This window comes from Perna viridis, chromosome 3, assembly GCF_037379345.1.
Source record: "Perna viridis isolate PV_CMFRI_1.1 ecotype Kerala chromosome 3, ASM3737934v1, whole genome shotgun sequence".
In the NCBI taxonomy this organism is placed as follows: domain Eukaryota; kingdom Metazoa; phylum Mollusca; class Bivalvia; order Mytilida; family Mytilidae; genus Perna; species Perna viridis.
This window is the reverse complement of record NC_142447.1, coordinates 2,136,233-2,156,758: the sequence shown is the minus strand read 5'-3', so window position 1 is coordinate 2,156,758 and position 20,526 is coordinate 2,136,233. Positions and strand designations below refer to the sequence as shown.

The window sequence follows — 20,526 nt, the reverse complement described above, 5'->3', positions numbered from 1 at the left end:
GAGGTATCCTTCTCTTTTTTATTGTTATAGTGTTATTTAATGAAGGCATTGTGCAACTCCTATTCCGTTTTTTTTTTTTTCATATGAATAACATTTAAGGTTCCCTGATGCAAACTATGGAGTTTATGATTGAGAATAACGAGTATGTTAACAATAGCTTCGTTTAAAAGCAAAAGGGAACTGCATTCAAATAAAATACAAAGATGTTACGCGCGCTGTTCGTACATACAGTGGTAACACAACGTTACGACGTTTTTGGGGAAAATCAGAGGAAATGTGGACGCTATTTTTCTTTGATAAAAAGTTGTCTGATAAACAACCACGAAAAAAAATCATAACTTTCTGTGACTAATGATCAACCATACCATGCAATCTAGAATAGCTTTGAAGAACTCAGTCTAATGTTTATAATGTATTATAAATTATAAAATTGGTTTTATAAAGAAATAAACAAGAGAGCAATACTATCATTAGTAATACTCTCGAAATAAATTAACATTAAACGTTATTTTATTGTAAGTGAGTTTTGTATTTGTGACATATTCCCATGTCCTTTCTTTTTCTAAAGACATATTTAAAATATTTTTGTCGGTGCCTCATTCAGTAATATTTCTGTTTGATTCTCTCCTGTTGAAAGTTTTCATGGGGAGGAAACACAAAAAAAATTGTTTCTGCCTTGGTTGATGTGCTGTGTATTTAATATAACATTTCCCCATATCCTTTCTTTTTAATGATAGCTTTTTTTTTCACCGAACCCGTGTATTAACGTTATCACTAGGAAAACTGTGATGGTAAAAATAAAAAAAAAAGTTTTTATAGGCCTAGTTGCGAATATTTTTATAATCAAAAACTTTCAGCAACATACATGTATATTTAATTTAATGGTTAATCTAGATAGATGTGTGTCTTTTACTATAAGAATGACATTTTCGAAACCGCACTCTTTTTTTTCTTTAAAAATACAATATTGCATTTTAATTGTTGTTTTGAATAAAATTCTAACTTGATAATGCAAATTGTAGCTGTTAATTGTAAACTCATGCGGAAAAAATCGCCAACCACACTTACGGAACGTCGCTTTTACTGTTATTGAAAACGTGATTTTTATGGCGTTGTGAAAGTTTGTAAAATTTGTAAAATATGCTGTTGTAAGAGCAATAAGAATCAGAAATTAAAAGTCTAGGACTTAATGAAAAGCTGAGAAAAATAACATTCAGAAAACAGTTGTTGTTGGGAAACGGAATGTAGCAATAATATACATGTAAAAATAAGACGTGAACTAGCATAAAGGCTAAAAACCACTAATTCCACTTCCCATAGGCTTCTATGCTAATTTCACAATATTCAATGGCTTCTCTGGACTTTACCTTAACTTTAACCTGCAGAGGACTATATATCAGCATGATTCTACATATGTCAGCTCACAATCCTCAGAATGGCATGTGGGGTTAGCAGACTTGCAGTGCAGTACTGGTCACCGGAAGTGAAGGGTCTATAAATAGCATGGGAAATCCCAGTGTTTTCACAAGATAGGGGTATATTTAAAAATCATTATGGAGATTAGGCTTCACATCACAAGAAGCAAAATGCACCTATAAAATGTACAGAAATGTTTTTCCTTTCAGAAACTGTTTAAATTTTTAAAATAAGATGAGAACTTTTTTCACAGCACTATGAGGAACAGGGGTAATTTCTGCGTAGGACTATTTTTGCGTACGTTCCAAATGCTCATTGGTTGAATTGGTGGTCAGTAACCTAAATTGCCGTAATGCGAAAAAGAGCATGTGTGACATTTTGTAAGACTCAATAAAAAGTTGCCGTTTTTCTTTTAACATATGTTGAAATTTATGATTTTGAGTAAAATAATATTACTTAAATGTAAAAAGAATGTACCTCTGTCCATATATGATACTCCTTTTCTTTGTTTGCATTGGTTTACTAGTTCTGTTGTATTCTGTGGGACAGTTTTGTCCTTGGTATTTCTGAACAATTGCTGGGGATTGAGGTCACCATGACGTCAAAACAACATTAAAAAACGTGGATATTTGCCATTTCTTCAAACAAAAAATTCGTTTTATTATGAAAAACAAATTTTCTATGTCATTTTGAAATTATTCATGCGACTAAAAATGTTACCTGGGACAGCTGAACAATTACAGATTTCAACATTTTTAGGTTGTATATATATGACTACGGCGCTTTATTTTGACATTTATCCAGCTGTATATATTGCTACACCCACATTCTTCAAGAATAATTCATAATTCGATAGATTACTGCAGGTTAATTAGTTTTATCGGATTTTTAATGGTCGATTACGTCGCTATTTTGAAACAAGTACGAACAGAGCGCGTTAAGTCTAATAAAACGTAAAAATATAAAGAATTTCGGCCTTGCGGCCTTCGTCAGGGGCAAAAAGTATTGAAAAGTAGACTGGCAACTGGTGTCCTTCAAAACTGATCTTTATAATTTGGTTCTCCAAGTGGATATATCTTCTAAAAGTCCTCGGCTCCTGTAAAACCGCTTAAATCTTTATCCCATAATGCTTTGTCATAATTCCATAATTCTATAGTGTACCTTCTATTTGTGTTTACACCATGCACTGAAGAATAAACATTAAAGACCCTGACCGTGGGATAGTCGATGAGCATGCGTAGAGCATCCTCAATATACAGTCTCGCGAAGAAAGTTCTTTTGTTCTACACATGCACTACCTCGCGGAAAAGTATTTTGAGCATGCTCATAAACTTACCACAAAAAGGTTATTAAAATAAGTCTGAGTGAATTCATTTAACAAACACCAATTAAGCTTAATATAATAATATGAGAAAGGAAAATTTAAACCTTAAACGCTCCCGAAGAAACAAATGAATTCAAACATCTAAGTCATTCATAATTTTTGTCAACCCTGTTATTATTAACTTCCAAAAATAGTAAAATTTATTGATATACGGTTTTATTGTCCTTATGCACTCTCTATTGTCATGATCTGAAATATGTATTGGCCGAAATGTCTGGCTTGGGTAAGGAACTGTGGGTTGCAATGACACATATCTTTGTGTCAATTGTCTGGTATTGATAAGCAGATTACGTCATTTTCGTCAGCATTCGGATGACATGTGTTGACCGTCACTATCTTTGAAAGAACTAAGGCAGTACAATATGGTTAGGTCAATTCTGAAATTTCATCGAAATTTCGAGTGTTCTGTGATAAAAAAGTACATATTTTTCTAATCCTTGGTGTGTGAAGGTTCAAGTAATTTATGTAATTTAGTGATTATTGTTATAAAATCCGATGGCCATGGTAACATACTGAAAATAATATTACTGAGTTTTAGTACAAATTAGGAGTGCCTTTCCAAGACTAACAGCCAAATACTTTGTTTTATGAAATATCAGGCACTTAGACACTAGCACAGAATGAAAGCATGCATGGAGGAGGTGGGAAAAGGGTAAAAATAATTTCACCCTTTTCGATTCATTTTCTCACAATTTTAGTTCCAAAAGTTGGTGCAAAATAAGGTATTTTGAAAATCAGCCAGTTGATGCTGAGAAGAGAACCTAATACGGCTGGGAACTGAAACGTTCCAGATACCATTCTTCATTTAAATTATACTTGTTTGCCATTACATATATTGCATCTGTCTATGCATAAATGCTTTACTACACTTATACAATATATCCACGGCACCAAATTACAACTTTTAATTTTAAGTTTTACAAAATTTGACCGGGTCAATTTGTTGTGCGAAACAGTGCGCCTAAATGCAACTGTATAGTGCAACCTAAGATTCCATTTGTCTATAAAATTGACTAATCGAAGCTAGCTTTTCTAGACTGGTTTGGTTGCAATTGCAATTGATGTTATTTTTAAGTTCCCGATTTTACATGTACAAACGGATGTTGATGTTTTTTTTTCTTGCCACAAGTATACTGAATCCAATTGGAGCGAGCGTGTTAATCATAACTGCCGATAAATATTTGATCATGTATGTAATATATTATAAGTATTCATGATTATATCTTTAATTTTAATATGATGACGGCGAAGCCTTTTAATTCTCCCGAAGAAACAGTAATCAAAAACATGGTCCGAAATGTCTTTGGGTCGAATTATGAGACACTGGTAAACATTATTATTTGAATTAGTTTCGTTTCATTCTGTTTCGATTTGTATCGTTAAATTCTGTTTTCATTTCGGTTTGGTACATTTTTTTCGAATTGTTTCGTTTCCATTATTTCTTTTATCGATTATTTTGTGCGTTTTGTTTCGTTATCGTTTTGGAATTGTTAAGAACCTAAGAATTATAGGTAATATCGATCACGTAATTTTCGTAAACATTTTGCGCCATACTGCAGACTGTTAGGGCCAACCCTAATTTGGAAAAGGTATGATTCCATTTGTATTTCATCATCTAAACTAGCGATTATTTTCCGAGACTGGTTTGGTTCTCAATTGCATAAATACAAGTATACGCAAATGAAGTTGCCATGATGCTGTTTTTCAGCTCCTGAAAATGAAGGTTCAAAGCGGATATTGATACTTTTTCTTGTCATAAATATGTAGAAACAAGTTGATAATACAAACTATTACACTCCTGAATTACGCCCCTTCATTCAATTGATTAACTAGAATATTTGGTAATTAAATAGATGAAAAATAAGTTTATTGACATGAAAGTCACATATGATTTCAAATATTACAAATTAAATTTATAATATTACAAAACCCCTTTTAAATATTTAAAAATCATTTTTTAATATGAAAAAGTCGATTGAATTTCTGATATTAAAAAACGATTTTTTGATATTAGAAATTGATTTTCTAATATTAAAAAAATGATTTGTTGTATTTAATTACGATATTAGAAAAACATTTTGTAATATTAAAAAAATGTAACAGTTTTTGCAATATTGCAAAGTGATTTTTTAATATTACAAAATGAATTTATAATATTAAACAATCTTTTCTAATATTAAAAAAAATGATTCTGTAATATTAAAAATAATTTTCTAATATTACAAAATATTGATTTTTATCCACTTTGGATTGCTATTTATATTAGTGTTTAATTGTGTTTGTAGCGGTGGACTTTTTCATATACATTGTGCATTGTATGTCAAAATGTGTATGTTGAAATGCACTACGAAATTAATTGTGGTCTCGTACCTACAGGTGCCAATTTAACGAAGTGTTCAACTGGTTCAAACAAAATAAAATATATCCGAGGCCCAAGGTTTGTCAAAATGGAGGTGGACCTGTAAAATTAACTTCTTCAGGCCAACAGTCACTATCTAAAAAATTCTGAAAAATGTATATTTCGGGCCTGTGAACTGGAAAGTTAGTTGTGAAGACTGGATCGTATCCAACATGAAACCAGTACAAGAAACTGACTTAAGTCAAGGTCACCTTGATTTGTCATGGGTCTACGGCAGCATGTTCTTGTTTTGGTCATAGTTTCTAAAAACATACTTGTAGTTCGATAATTATCACTGTATGTAAATGTCATATATGCCCCGTAAAGGGTCCTTTAATTGGAATTAAAAATATTCTGTTCTATTATATTTTATATTGATGTATCTTTAAGATCTCTCCATGTTTAAACAGTCACCCCTCGTATAGTATACAAAGGGATCTCAATCTCCCGAGCTCAATCTATATCCATGGACGATATAATATAAACAGTATAAAACCCATCGTGTCAATATTTTTGGCATCGGAATAATTAACATTAGAAACCTTCGTTTCTTATAATTACAGGTCAGTTAATTTAGTAAAGATAATTCTCGATGAAGTTATTAATAAATGACAAATGTAAATTAAAGATTTCTAAATTAATTTTTTTGAGTTTAAGACATTTTTCTAAAATACTTAAATCCATAAAGAATAAGGGTAACAATTAAATTACCGAACACTAACCCGATTCATAATCAAGTCAAGTCCAACATAAATTTGACAAAATAGATACTACACCAATTGAGCAACTGGTACCGCAATGGTCCTGACTTGGTACAGGCACTATTGACGAAATGGTGGGTTAAATCTAGGTTTTAAAGCGTGCCAAACCTCCCTTTTCCATTGCGGCGTGACTATACCAGTGGTGTTTAAAAAGCATTTGCATGCTATTGTCATGATCGGTAAATCACTGAAAAACAATTTTTCACCGATTTCAAATATAATGCGTTTATCTGTTTATCCATATTGGGGTTTATATCTTACCAAGTTTTATCATTATTTCATAAAAACATTCTTGACATCGGCATAATACACATTAGAAACCTTAATTCGTTTCTGTTACTTTGCTACGATTTGTACCCAACCGATTTATGGACGATATTGAACGTGTTTTAAGTACCATTGTATGTAAGAATCATCGAGCAATGGGTGGCACATCGATATATTCAATTTGGTCTTTTTTATTCAAAAGCATTCAATACATCTAGATAACAACAGATTAGCTACTTAAATTCATCTTCAGGCATCTGTGGCAAAGATATTTTTTGACTGCTTAAATAGGGGAAAAATGTTGGAAAAAGTTTCCCACCATTTTTCCATAGTGCATTTCAGCTAAATTTGACCTATCAATATCTAAGTATTGCAAACTTAATTTATTATTTATTGTTGTTTTCTGTCTATCCATATTGTGTTTTATATCTTACTTTGTTTTGTCGTTATATCATAATTGTAAATAAACATTCTTGGCATCAAACATTAGAAACCTTCGTTTCTAATTATTACAGACATCCCACCCAAAGCCTTAGTGCAAGGTTTATCTTATAATCCTTTGTGTCCATATAACATGAGAAAAACATTTGGTTCTTTGCATTTATTTTTATATATACTATAAACCTTGTTGAAAGGTGGGGGGCAAGTCGCTTCCTTCTTATAATTGCGATGGGAAAACAAAGTTCAATAAATGAAGAAGTGCATTTGTTATTTCACATTGTACTGTTAACACAAGTGATAATACATAAGGCTCGTGCACGTGGGCCCATGTTTTTTACCCTAATGTAATGCATAAGGCCCGTGCATGTGGGCCCATGTTTTGCTCTAATATAATGCATAAGGCCCGTGCATGTGGGACTATGTTTTTTCCTTTTGTAAGTCTTTGAACCCCCAAATACAACAGTACACTTAATTACATGTATATATAAAGCGCGTGCAATAAGATTCATCATTACCTTTCCAGGAATATGGCCTCAATTTCACCACAATTTCCCTCTGACTACAGACAATCCTGTGCATATAGAAAAAAATAATGCATTATATCTCCTAGATATGAAAAGTTACATCAAGTTTATGTAAAATTATATCAAAAACGGAACCTTATCATGATAAGAAATATGAGTTTAAACTTTGGTTGCATTTTAACATACCCCTTCGTTTGTTTCCTTCGTCGAATCCAGAAGAAAAAGGATTTTTCATATGAGAATTCCTTCTACGTATTCAAACTTATTTTGTTTTTGCTGACTGATTTCGAGATCTTGGGTTTAAGTTCAAGGTCACGATAATTTCTTTCAGAATACATGTACCATTTTTCAATACAATGACAAAATATAATTATTTGTGTTCACAGTTATGTTCATATTTTTATTGTTTTTTTTGTAGTTGAACCCTCAAAGTAACACCAAGAACCTGTATATGCGTCTCGGAAAACAGGTACCGATTACCTTAACTTCGAACGTTTTTGTTTAACACTTTAAAGATGTCACGACTACGTTCTTTTAGACATATTAAATACTATACATGTTTTTCTGTGGTTGTTATATTTTTGGTGTTCGAATTGATGAAAGTCAACGTGTCGAATCTAAGATTTACTAAAAATTGGGATATTGAAACAAGCCAGGATCACTTTCCAACAGCATTTATTTTTTTTGGTACGCGACCAGAAATAATAAAACTAGCCCCATTGATTATCGAAATGCAGAAATCTAACAAGTTCATGGTAAAAACTGTATTTACAGGTCAACACATTGACATCATTGACAAATATCTACGCCTATTCAATATCAAAGTGGACATTTGGTTCTCAGACACTTTTAAACGAGGACAGACATTGAACATGTTAATAGGAAAGATTCTGTTAAAAACTGAAAACATACCATCTTTTGAAAACGACATTTGGATTGTTCAAGGTGATACATCGTCTGCTCTGGCGGTCGCCATGGTTGCATTCCATAAAAACATACGAATTGCACATGTCGAAGCAGGTCTTCGTACGTTTCACATGTATTCGCCATTCCCAGAGGAATTTAATCGTAAAACAATATCATCAATTTCTACATTCAATTTTGCACCGACCTCTTTAAATGCCAAAAATCTTGTCAGCGAGGGCATAAGTAGGGACAAGATTTTTATTACAGGAAACACAGTAATAGATTCCACCAAATTCCTAAACGAGAACGGGCTCATCAAAATGCCATCCTCGTTGAAGTCCGTTAAAAGTGGACAACTAGTGTTAGTTACAATAAACAGACGCGAAAACCTACCAAGGTCAAACGAACTTTATAGGTACATATCAAGTTCTAAATGCTCCGAATGTAAGTTTGTTGTACCAGTCCATCCTAATCCAAAGGCGGGAAAGTCAGCTAAAACTATATGTAAACAGGATAAGAGATTTTTCTGTGTCCCTCCACTTCCCTACGAGGAATTACATTGGGTGTTGAAACACGCAAGAGTGGTACTGACCGACTCTGGTGGTATTCAAGAGGAAGTTACGTGGTATAATACCCCTGTTGTAATACTCCGGAATGTTACAGAAAGGACCGAGTGTATTACTGCAGGGATCGGACAAATAGCTGAAAAGGATGGTATACCAATTAAAGTTGACGAGATTATGAATACAATGCAAAACAGAAGCAAAGAAAACACTTTCCCATTCGGTAAAGGTACAGCATCCAATAAAATAGTTGAGATTTTATCAAACCATAACTTGTCCACTAAGTTAGACAATATTCACCCAACCTCCACGGATGGTTCTTTACAAACAGTTAAACACATGATTTACTCACTGAAATCGAAATCGAAATATACGGTTGCTGTCATTTTACAAGTTTACAAGCGAAACACCACTGAAAAGCAGTTGGAAGCAGTGATCGGCCAAAGTCTTCAACCCAAAACTGTTGTAATTGTTCAAAATGGCCATTACGTTAATATTACTGGGATTATAAAGCAATATCGTAAAAATTATACTGATATTGAGTTTATTCATATTGCTTCTACTAAAAATCTCCGCTTCCATGGACGATTTCATATTGCCTTCATGCAGAAGGAAGATTATGTGTCTATTTGGGACGACGATATGACTGCCAATAAGCGTTATCTTCAGTACGTCGTTCAATACTCTTCATCTCATAATTTTGCCTTAATTGGTGCTAATTGTAGAAGGTTTAAGGAGCTTATATCAAGACCTAAATCAGTAAGAGTGGTGCAAGAGTTGAACAGAGTGGGTAGATGTGATTTCGTTGGCCACATCTGGACCCTTCCGAGGCAATTTCTTATATTTTATCTTTCAATGACACCTATAACATTATACACTGGTGAAGATGTACAGCTTTCATTTGCTTTACAGAAACAGGGAATCCATTCTATATACCCACCAAGGAAGCGGGATAATTCTGCTGCGGAAATTAAATATGCTTACAAGGATGTGAATTCTTCATTTCGAACAAACCAGTATCCCAGAAGTTTACTTTTTTGCAAGTTATTATTACAAAATTTTGAAACAATCGCTTGCAAAAATTGTAACAATGGCAGTGTTTTAACTAGATGTACTGAGTTGTTTAAGAAACCTGCCTTAAAAGCTGAAAATGCCGCTTATGATAAAGATAAAAGTGAAAACATTAAAGAAATAGTTCTGATCTGAAACCATTCTCGATCGCTGATGGACAGTACTTTATAAATCGTGGGCCAATGAATTTAAACTATTACCGTGCACCGTGTCTAAATTCATACAGTTGTTTTTTTTTTTTTACATAAGTTAAGAAAATGGTTTGAAAGTTGTTTAAATATGGCTTACGTCGTGGTAGTTTATGGCGCGGAAGGTGTGTCATAATTCAATATTAACGCAATTACACAAATATATTTATGCGTATGTATTATTGATTGTGTACGTGCATAATTCTATTTTTTGCAATCGCGGAATTTATAAAGATTCTGTATATGCTTAATTTTATTTGTGCAATCTCGTAATTAATTCTGCATATGCGTAATTCTATTTATGCAATGGCGTTATTAATTCTGCACATGATTGCATAAATAGAATTACCCATATGCAGATTATACGCGATTACGCATATGCAGAATTAATTATGCGATTGCGTAAATAGAATGATGCACATACAAAACTAATAATGCATACGCATAAATATATTTATGTAATTGCATTAATATTGAATTATGACACACATTCCGCGCCATAGGTGAAATCTTCAGACCCGATAATGTGCTGTTACGTTGTGTTTGAAATCACATAATGACTATTGTAACTCTTTCTATTATTATATACCCCACTTTGCAAGTGGTGGTATATAGTGATTGGAGTGTCTGTCTTTCCTTCCGTCTGTACTTCCTTATTTCCTTCCGTTAAGCAGGAGGTTTCAAACTGCAAAATATGGAATTTTTTATTTAAGATTACGTGGACATATCGTACCCACCTGTTACTCCTCCTACACCACTGAAAGGAATTCATTGCAACCTTCTCAGTATTCTAATTTAGTACTGAATATATAAACCTTCTCCTTTCAATTTAGATGTGAAGTTTTTGAGATCTCACATCAGCAAACATGAACTTTATCGTTCCCTCGTGTCGGATACCAATCTCTTATCCATAACTCATTCTACATAACTGAATGGAATTCAATGAAACTTTCTCAGAATCTTTATTACAGATTACCTTTGTGCAACCACTTTTTAGATTTGATTCTAATCAACTTACATGGTCAAAGGTGCATATTATCAAATTGGGAAAGAGTAATCAAGGGAACCAAGGTTATAGCGGTAATCAAAAGAATGTAATCCAGGGACAATGACCAGACATGGAAAACAGACATACACAACAAAGAACATAAAGTAACTAAAATCATACATACAAAGTAACAAAAGTAAATGAGCAACTCGGACTCCACTAAAAACTGTGAGCATGAACCAGGTGCACCGGTAGGGTAAGCGTCCTCTGCTTTCCTAGAAACACCCGCGGAGTTGCTCATAAAAAGTCAAGTCCGGGGTAGACAAACGAGGGAAGGAAAACCATGACCCGTTGAATAAATCAGTTTTCATGGTGCTCATGGATACACCATAACGATCCACGAGTTCATGATAACGGCCATAAAACTTCTGTAGTGATGACTTCAATCTTGTAGCAACATAACTCTGTTCCAGAAGCCTATTTGTTATGGTTCTAGCGCGATAGAAAAAGTCTGCGCAGTTTCGGCAATCTCTGGCATAACGTATGAGTTATGATATGAACACTCCATACGCAGGAGCCGAAGGGATGTTGCCACAGATGAAAGGAAAATTGACAATTCTGAATGAAAAGTCATCACGTTTGTCGTAAAGTTTGGTCAATAGTTTTCCTTTACCATCGATTTCTAGGTGTAGGTCAAGATATGCGGCTGACTTCACAGTGTCTGTAGTATCCTTTATCTCAAGTTCTTTTGGGTAGATGCGATGTATCAAATCCCCGAAATTAGGATTGTTTAAAGATAATACGTCATCTATATAGCGGAAACTGAGATTGAAGGATCTAGCCAAACGATATTCTTTCTTTCTGATCAGATCAGCTATAAAGTTAGCCTCATAAGAGTGAAGTAATAAGTCAGCAAGTAAAGGAGCACAATTTGTTCCCATTGGAATGCCGATCGTTTTGTGAGGTATCAATTCAGTGACCATTGCTCACTTTTCTAGTTTCAGATGTTCGAAATAACCTGGTTCGCGGCAGTTTGCACTTATAACTCCGCGGAGCGGTTATAAAAAAGCGTTAACTGGCAAAATGGATCCCTGCTATTGAATAAAAACGATCCGATTATCTCAAATTCGTAACGATATCAAAATAATGCCAAAGAAAAAGTTGCTTTTACGTCCCCCTTTTTTAAAGACATTATTGGACTAGTAATGAATGATCATGAATTGTTATATAAACACTAATCAATATATATGAACGTATTAAGTGCCATTCTGTGCTTGACCAAGGAGATTGTCATTTTCTATTTTGTTTAGTTATTTGCATTGTTGTTTTTGTTCATTAACAAGGTGGGGCCGGGCGGTGAAAATGATTTTTCATAATGTTATATTATGCGGGTAAAACATTGAGTAATACTTCAATGTGGTTCCGGGTTCCGACCCCTATCTACCAGTGCATTTATAAACACCAAACGCTATTTCGTAAGAAGATTTAAACAATTGTTGTTAATTTTGTTTTACTTTTATTTTGTGTCGAATCCAGAAGAAAAAAATTAAAAACATTAAGTTCCAGGCACAGAAAATTTGACTGTATATCCTATGCGTAAAATTCCTCTCTCTTTCTTACACACGTGAGAAGGGAGTGTCACTTAAAATAGTTGACATATGCACACCTACGCCCTACAATGATCTGACCTTGATGTCAGTAGTTCGTGTTATCTTTAAAGTGTATAAATGCACTATACTACAATTGTGTTAAAACCGTATCATTCATGGCCTTGATTTTAGTAATTCCCAATGCCATATGTAATCCCTTAAGTATAGCTTAGTTTGTGTGAGTTGATACTTTATAAAAACTATCAAGATGTTTGGTTCTTTAAAACTTGTACTGCCAAGGGTGTTCATTTTAACGCAGATAAGATGAAAGAATATTGAATGGGCTACAATTTGGGGTAGTTGAACCGCGAAATTACGCAACATAGGTTGTAGTTCCGACCAGTTTTTGTTTAGATAGGGGCCTTTAATTCTTCAAAATTGTAAACGTATAGGCCAACTTCAATGGCATTGATTTAAGAATGATTTATTTCTATAAGCACAGGGGATGCAGGATATTTAAACTGTAAGAAATGTTGGATACATAAAAAATTCAATATAAATTGTTGGTAGAATAGCTAGCTCGAACCTGGTCAATTGGAATAAATACTGACACGACATTCAACTTGATATTGTTCTTGATTGGGAGTCGTGAATTATTAAAATTGTCTGACAAATTAAGTATCAGTCTTTATAAAAGATTATTACCAGAAGAATGAACGTGTACAATTAAACATCTTCAAAATTTATCGGTGGACATGAGCAATACCAGATTATACGAAGTTCGAGATTATGCTTATTTCGTATCCTTCTCAAAGGGCGAAGATCAATAACCTTTTTAATAAAGTAACATATTTCTTTTGTGATATGGAACATAGTACATTTTTTACTTCTGCAAAGAGGTCCATATCTTTCCCGGAAACAGTTTTTCCCTATTCAGGTCCCACGTTCTACATAGAACTATGCAGTAATCACAACTTCGGTGGTATGAAAGAAACCTTATGATTCAATTTAGAAGAGATGAGTTTAATTAAGTCATGCATATTTAGTCTTTAAAAGTCTTGCATTTCTAGAAGAAAAAAGATGCAAAACATTAAGTTCAAGCCCCAGACAATTTGACTGCCCTTTGCGTTTAATTCTTCTCTCCTTTTTACGCAAATGAAAAGGGAATGTCACTTAAATTAGTTGATAAGCACACCTACGCCCAACCAAGAGCATTGGCCTCACCTTGATTTTAGTCGTTCATATGATCTTTAAAGTATGGCTTAGGTTGTGTGGGTTGATGCGTTATAGCGAAAAGTAACAAGAATTTTGGTTGTTTAAATCTCGAGATGCCGCAGGTGGCTACATTTACTACCACCAAACTGAATGCGCTATATTACTAAGTTGTTACACAGTATAGTTAGTGGACTACCTGTGGGCATTTTTGGTCTTAAAAAGTAATAAACTTGGAAAACTTATAACATTCAGATCTACGAACATAGGTTTATAAGAGGCCTCTAACTAAATAGTAATGGTTGTAACACCAAAAACAAATCTTAACCTTTCATTTCTGATATGTTATAACCCCACTTCTAAGCCCCTAATTTCTAAACGCTGTTGGTCAAATCTCCAAAAATCAAGTCTGCATTTTTGTACAGAACATTGTGTTATTTAAAACAGTTGCATGAGGCAATAATCCGAAAAACTTCTATATTGTATTGTTTTGAGTCTTGTAAAAAAATATCAAGGGCCACCAGAGCTCTCCTTGATAACTATATACGTAATTTTGAATTTTACATACACGTATGAGCAAGAAAATATAATATATAAAATTATAAAATTATCGAGTCCGATAAAAGAGTAAGCCTCAGTGACCCTTGTCGCAATATATACATTCTATCGTTCATGAGTTTTATTTCTGTAAATGGTAGCGAAGGAGTAAAGATACAAGTGGGTGATATGGAAAATATAATTGGAAATACTACTAAAAGACACTTTTTACCCATAATTTACACAGAAATAAAATTATCAAAATTTCCCAAACAAAGAAAAATGGGTTCACACCACCACTCGACTTAATTTGGCCAAAACTCAATTACCCAATAATTAATAATATCAGGATCTCAACTTCAGTAAAGAGGTACGAGTCCAAGACCAATACGAGGTTACACTTGTAATACCCTTGATCCTTGAGTAAACTTGCTGAAGGGAGTTTTAACGTCTCACATATGGATAGCATATTCTATAATCGGGGTGATGGTAAGGACAGATGTTTGTTTGTTTGTTGGGGTTTAACGTCCGAGCGGCAATATTTCAGCTATATTCAGACGATGAACATGAAAAAGATGACAAAATGAACATGAAATGATGATGAAATGAAATAGGGATGGGACACAAGGACAATGGGGTCGACAAATTTTGATTGCCACTGGAAATAGGGAGAGGTGGGTAGGGTCGGGCGATTTAGCTTCTTGTGGCGGAGCCCTATGGTTCCTACTCCGGGAGAATACCACAGTAGGGTTCTTTAACGTGCGAGGAACGTGGCATCTTTCCCAACACGGTGCACCACTATGGTTTGCGGTCAGGTTTTCCGTATTATAGCCTGACAACCCCAGCATGTAACACACCAGGGGTACCCCATTCCACCACCTGGGGCACACATCCCAGTGGCTCTGTGGGCAGAGCGCCTTAGCTCCCGGCTAGGGTTCTGAGCACTATTAAGTCGCCTTTTACGACAAGCTTAGCGCTGCTGCAGGCCTATTCTTTTAACTCCCGGACCTGCACGAGATGGTAAGGACAGAAGGATCTCCTTTTTTCAATGCATGACCAGATTAACTTATATCCTTGTTTACATATATCGAAATGTATACAGAAAAATTAACAACGAACAGTTGAACTTTTCTACCGATCTCTGAGGATCTCTCTTCTTCCTCCCGCCCTTTGTCTTATATTATCCAGTTAACCGTCCAAATTATATATTTTTCTTTGCATTGTATTTAGCAAAAGATTTGCATGTGTCACATTTTTCTGCTTTCTGCTAATATGTGTGATTCTTATAAGTGATATGTCCAATACTCAGTCGCGATCCTCCCAAACTGAATAACTGATTTCTCCCATTAGGAAATTTGTCTAAAAATGCCAGGATGTAAATATGTCAAAAAGACGACAACAACTCTACTGAGATGTTTGTCTGTTTGTTGGGGTTTAACGCCAGAGCAGCAAAATTTCAGCTATATTCAGGCGATGAACATGAAGTGGATGATAAAATGAACATGAAATGATGATGAAATGAAAAATGGGATGGGACACAAGGACAATGGGGTCGACAAATTTTGACTGCCACTGGAAAAAGGGAGAGTTGGGTAGGGTCGGGCAATTTAGCCTCCTGTGGCGGAGTCCTATGGTTCCTACTCCGGGAGAATACCACAGTAGGGTTCTTTAACGTGCGAGGAACGTGGCATCTTTCCCAACACGGTGCACCACTATGGTTTGCGTTCAGGTTTTCCGTATTATAGCCTGACAACCCCAGCATGTAACACACCAGGGGTACCCCATTCCACCACCTGGGGCACACAACCCAGTTGCTCTGTGGGCAGAGCGCCCTAGCCCCCGGCTAAGGTTCTGAGCACTATTTAGTCGCCTATTACGACAAGCTTAGTGCTGCTGCAGGCCTATTCTTTAGACACCCGGGCCTGCACTGGGCTACTGAGATGATAGCCACCCATTGGTCTTTAATATACGACGAGGAAACCCTCATACATGTACCACAGGGCAGGCTGCAGTTGTAGTCCAAAACAACATGATACCGTGACAGCCGGGTACAATGAAATAAGTGTTCCCATAGCCTCCAGAATGTAAACTGAAAGTGCAAACGAATTAAGTCATAAAGAAGGCAGAAATTTTTATTCGGGCCAGGCGCAAAAATAAATCGGCAGGGTTAAAGTACTTTGGCGTGATCACATACCCCTTAAAATCTGGCCACCGCGGAAAAAATATTACACAATTTTAAAACACACATGTAAGTCCGAGCCCGTTAAAACAGAAAATACCCACTGAGTGTAATATTTGTTTTCTAACTTCGTTTCAATGGTGAGTAGTTGTTAAAGAAAATTATTACATTTGCTCAAGGATTTTTATATATTTAACTCCTTGATTTGATTTAGGGGAACATTTACTGTTTTACTAATCCCCCCTTTTTCCGTGCCTTTCTTGACTTTTATTTGCCACCAACCTTAATGGACGTTTTCTTAATGTCTTCAAACGTTTCAGATGTAAACCACAAATCAAACTGTGTGAAACTTGTTTGTGACCGTTTTTACAGGTGACCTGTTGAATGATAAAAATATAAATGAAGCATAAAACTGTAAGTAGTAATAGTCTTTGATCACGTGGTTGAAAAGGCGCGTAACCCACGCCAATTCGCCATCTTTCACAGCTTCCGGTACCCGGCACAGGATCATTGGAAAAAAATTCCAAGGAAGCATGGCGACTAAATCGAAAAAGACAGTCGTGACGACCACCCAACGAACTTCAAGCGCTTCAACTTCAACACCAGTAGTCTCATCACCCGGCAGGCGTGGCAGATCACCATCACCGGCTCGTATCTCCCGTTTGCAAGAAAAGGAGGAGCTTCAAGGGCTGAACGATCGCTTAGCTGCATACATTGATAAAGTCAGGCACCTTGAAAATGAGAACAGTCGGTTGATGGTGGCAGTGAAATCCACTGAAGAAACTGTGACCCGTGAAGTTACAAGCATCAAAAGTTTATATGAGAATGAGCTGGAAGAAGCCAGGAAAGTTTTGGATGACACCGCAAAGGAGAAGGCTAAGCTGCAGATTGAAGCATCTAAACTGAAGGCTGATGCTGACGAATGGAGATCTAAGTAAGTGGAACATTCCCACTTGAATATATTTATTCAGGTCTTCAGATTTTGAGAAGCTCTTTTCTTAATGTCACTGAGATTGGCTAAATTTGGAAAGGTACGTGAAAAACAAAACAATTTATGAACTCACACTTGTCATTTTGCTCCGAATAACCCCAGATTTGTCTCTGAATAACCTTTTTACGTCAATGAAACTGTGTAATTATAAATTGATCTTTCAGTTGAAGGAGAATTCAGTAAGAAAACAAGGGGAAAATGTCCTCAATGCAGTCCTCAAGTGTAGATACGTCCAATACTGGTTAGAGAGTATACACTGATCGCACTGTTTTTGAGACTGAAGCAATTTTTGCCAATCTGTTCACCCAAATTTTATTTATTAATGAAAATTGTTGTATGATAGCTCATTTTTGAGAGGGAATATTAGAAATCTGATAGACCTTTTTCCTGAAATTATGGACTTGAACTTGTTTCTCAGGAGAGGACTAAAAATTTAGTTCACAATTATTCCTTGCCGGTGAGCACTACTCCTTGACCAGTAATTGCTCAAATATGTGGTCATTGTGTAATTTTTTTTAAGTTCACAACAAGCCTGTTACTGGCAGACAGATTAAATACTATGTTTAAAAAACTTATACTGAGTAAGCATTGCTTCGTGGCTATTATAGAAGTTAGCACAATGACTGTGAGTTTCACCATGCTTTGTTTTATTTTTACCTGTGCATTTGGGTCTAGACACGAGACATTAAATCAGTTGAAATTACAGAAAAGGGCAGGAAAGAAGTGTTTATATAATGTTCAATTAAGATAAAGAGTTGATTGCCTTTCCTACATGTATTTTAAAAAATGTGCATGTATGCCTCAATTGGGTAATACGATCAAGAGATATGTTTTTTTCTGAGGCCTGTTAGGCTCTTGACAACAGAAAGTGGAACAATGGAAGAGCTGAGAAGCATGCCAGCGGTGGATCCAGCGGGAGGCTGTAGGGGTTGGCACCCCTTCCCTTTTATTTGAAAATTTGTGTAAAATTAATAAAAGATAGCAAAGAATATTAGGGATCGTGCCGGGCTTCCCAATATTACAATTTGTGATTTTTAAAATTTCATCTGGTTACAAAAATTACAAGTGGGCGATTTTCTTGGCACCTAGGTTTTGTATATTAAATTTAACAGTAAGTTTGTTAGCAACGCCATCGGATATTCTCTCTAATTAAACAATTGTATAGACACTTAGTCAGGGTTAATTGACCATAACCAATTTAAGACAGGTGACCCTGACTCACAATATCCCTTCAAATAACTTTTCATGGGAGATGTCAATCAGATGTAAATATATAATCAAGCCAATCAAAATTCATTTTTGGTTGGAGGTAAACACAATCATGGCCATGTGCATGTGGGTACATACGAACTTGACAGTCCTGTTAAACCATGTAAAACATTCAGAAACAGATTTACCTTATAAAAGAATATTAAAACCTAATTAAGAATGTTTATCTTAATAGGAAGTGTCTAAAACACTTCAAAATGCATGAATTGATAAAAAAAAATGGATAACATTTTTTGTCATTTTTCTCTATTAGCCATGTGGCTTTTTTGGTGGGAAAATTGGTAAACAAATAGAATAGGGATTCGCGAAGTCTCATTAAGGAAATACTGAAGGCATTAAGTGATAATATTTAGATATTGAGCAGGTGTATAAGAGTACAAGCAATAATTAGAAAGGGACACAGTTAATGGTCCATGGTACATGTAGTTTCCTAAAAATTTTACCACTTGAAAAAAGAATCAAGTTTGTTGAAAATTTATAAATAAAAGATCAAATTATACATTAAGATAAATTTAATTAGACCACAAAGGGCAAAAGTCAATATGTTTTCAAATCAGGTACTATGTGCAGTGATTTAGCTAGCGCTCGCCATTTTCACCATTGACGAATGATTTTCGAAAGTGGCGAATTTTTCTCGTGCAGGATTCGTCACTTGATATTTCGCTCCCCCCCCCAAAAAAAAAATATCAGTAAAAAAGCCTCTGATGTTCCCATGACCCCATAATTGACAACTTTATTACCTTTCCCAAGCCAATTAGGATTTTACAATAAACAATCATGACCAATGTTTTGATTGCATCACCTTTGATCACACCTTGCTTGATCACCTGGTTGAGGCTAATTATCCAGACAAACAAATTAATTAACGGTAATGATTTGTTTGTTGAGCGCTGTGACACGTTCTCAAAGTACTCAAAGTGTCATCGTATGTATTTAAAATGGAAAGATGTTTGGATTTTTCAATCACAGTTCGTCGTCACATGACAACGTACCTAAAGGTCAAAAGTCTAAAAATAAGTCAACTACTACAAAGAGTGGCAGTGATCGACTATAAAAGTCAAAATTGAAACCAGAGTGGTCAATGATATTTCCATGCATATAATACAAAGATGGGGCGATGTACTGCCATGTCTGCCAAGATGCTGGACTTACCAATACATTTTCTGTCGGAAGCAACCCATTCCTAAAAGATAATATACAGAAGCACATCAACACTGCTGATCATAAACGGGCAGTCCAGACCAAATCCATGAAGCCTGAATTTGAGCAAGGAGTGACTTCAGCCAATAAAACACATGAGTCAGATGTTACTAGCGCACTCAAAAATATATACTGGTTGGCGAGCAACAACTTACCCAACTCAATGTACACCCAAGTGAATGACCTTCTGATACATCATGTACATGGTAGTTTATATGAAGTTATATTATTTATTAATAAAATAAAAAGATATATAAAGTAATCGTACATGAGATAAAAAACACGAAAAAATGTGTAATTGAAAGAAAGAAATTTTTATTTGATACACATGCTCCCATAATTTAGTGGAGTCCAAGTTGTTTATCTGAATATTTTTCTAGTATACAAAGTATTTTTTTGCATTTTTTATTCATGAATAGTTGCTAATGTAGAAACTGTATGTTGGTATATATTTTTTATTAATATGAATTATCTGTTATTTATATACCAGTGGTGAAATAGAAATAAACATGTTATTATTTATAATATAGTTGTTATAAGTATATATATATACATGCTTGCTGATAAATTTGTGATGCGAAAAGAAAAAACAGTATTGAGATATAGTCTTATGCAAAAGTGACTAATGGGTTGAAAATCCTG

The 20,526-nt window shown here is 34.9% G+C and overlaps 2 protein-coding genes and 1 long non-coding RNA gene across 4 annotated transcripts in view; 2 read left to right on the top strand and 1 right to left on the bottom strand.

The window, feature by feature from the left end:
• Positions 1–4,151: 4,151 nt before the first annotated feature.
• LOC148620622 (bifunctional UDP-N-acetylglucosamine 2-epimerase/N-acetylmannosamine kinase-like) lies at positions 4,152–10,537 on the top strand. 2 transcript variants are annotated; one of them, XM_088574290.1, is made up of 2 exons: positions 4,152–4,389; positions 7,610–10,537. In XM_088574290.1, exon 2 carries the CDS (start codon positions 7,707–7,709, stop codon positions 9,864–9,866), a length of 2,160 nt encoding a protein of 719 aa, XP_088430416.1. In that variant the 5' UTR covers positions 4,152–4,389; positions 7,610–7,706; the 3' UTR covers positions 9,867–10,537. The 2 variants fall into 2 exon arrangements, with proteins under 2 accessions (XP_088430416.1, XP_088430417.1); XM_088574291.1 differs by lacking the exon at positions 4,152–4,389 and adding an exon at positions 5,136–5,761.
• LOC148620623 (uncharacterized) lies at positions 4,383–7,468 on the bottom strand. The gene is made up of 3 exons (XR_015920927.1): positions 7,378–7,468; positions 7,183–7,238; positions 4,383–4,511 (listed from the first exon to the last, which is right to left on the bottom strand). It is a non-coding gene; the product is annotated as an uncharacterized LOC148620623 (long non-coding RNA).
• A 6,342-nt stretch (positions 10,538–16,879) lies between the features above and the next one.
• LOC148620621 (lamin-like) overlaps positions 16,880–20,526 on the top strand; it is a 28,897-nt gene continuing 25,250 nt past the window's right edge. Inside the window, exon 1 of the mRNA XM_088574289.1 lies at positions 16,880–17,358. Coding sequence (XP_088430415.1) covers positions 16,958–17,358 — 401 coding nt within the window. The 5' untranslated portion in view covers positions 16,880–16,957. The remainder of the gene's footprint in view (positions 17,359–20,526) is intronic.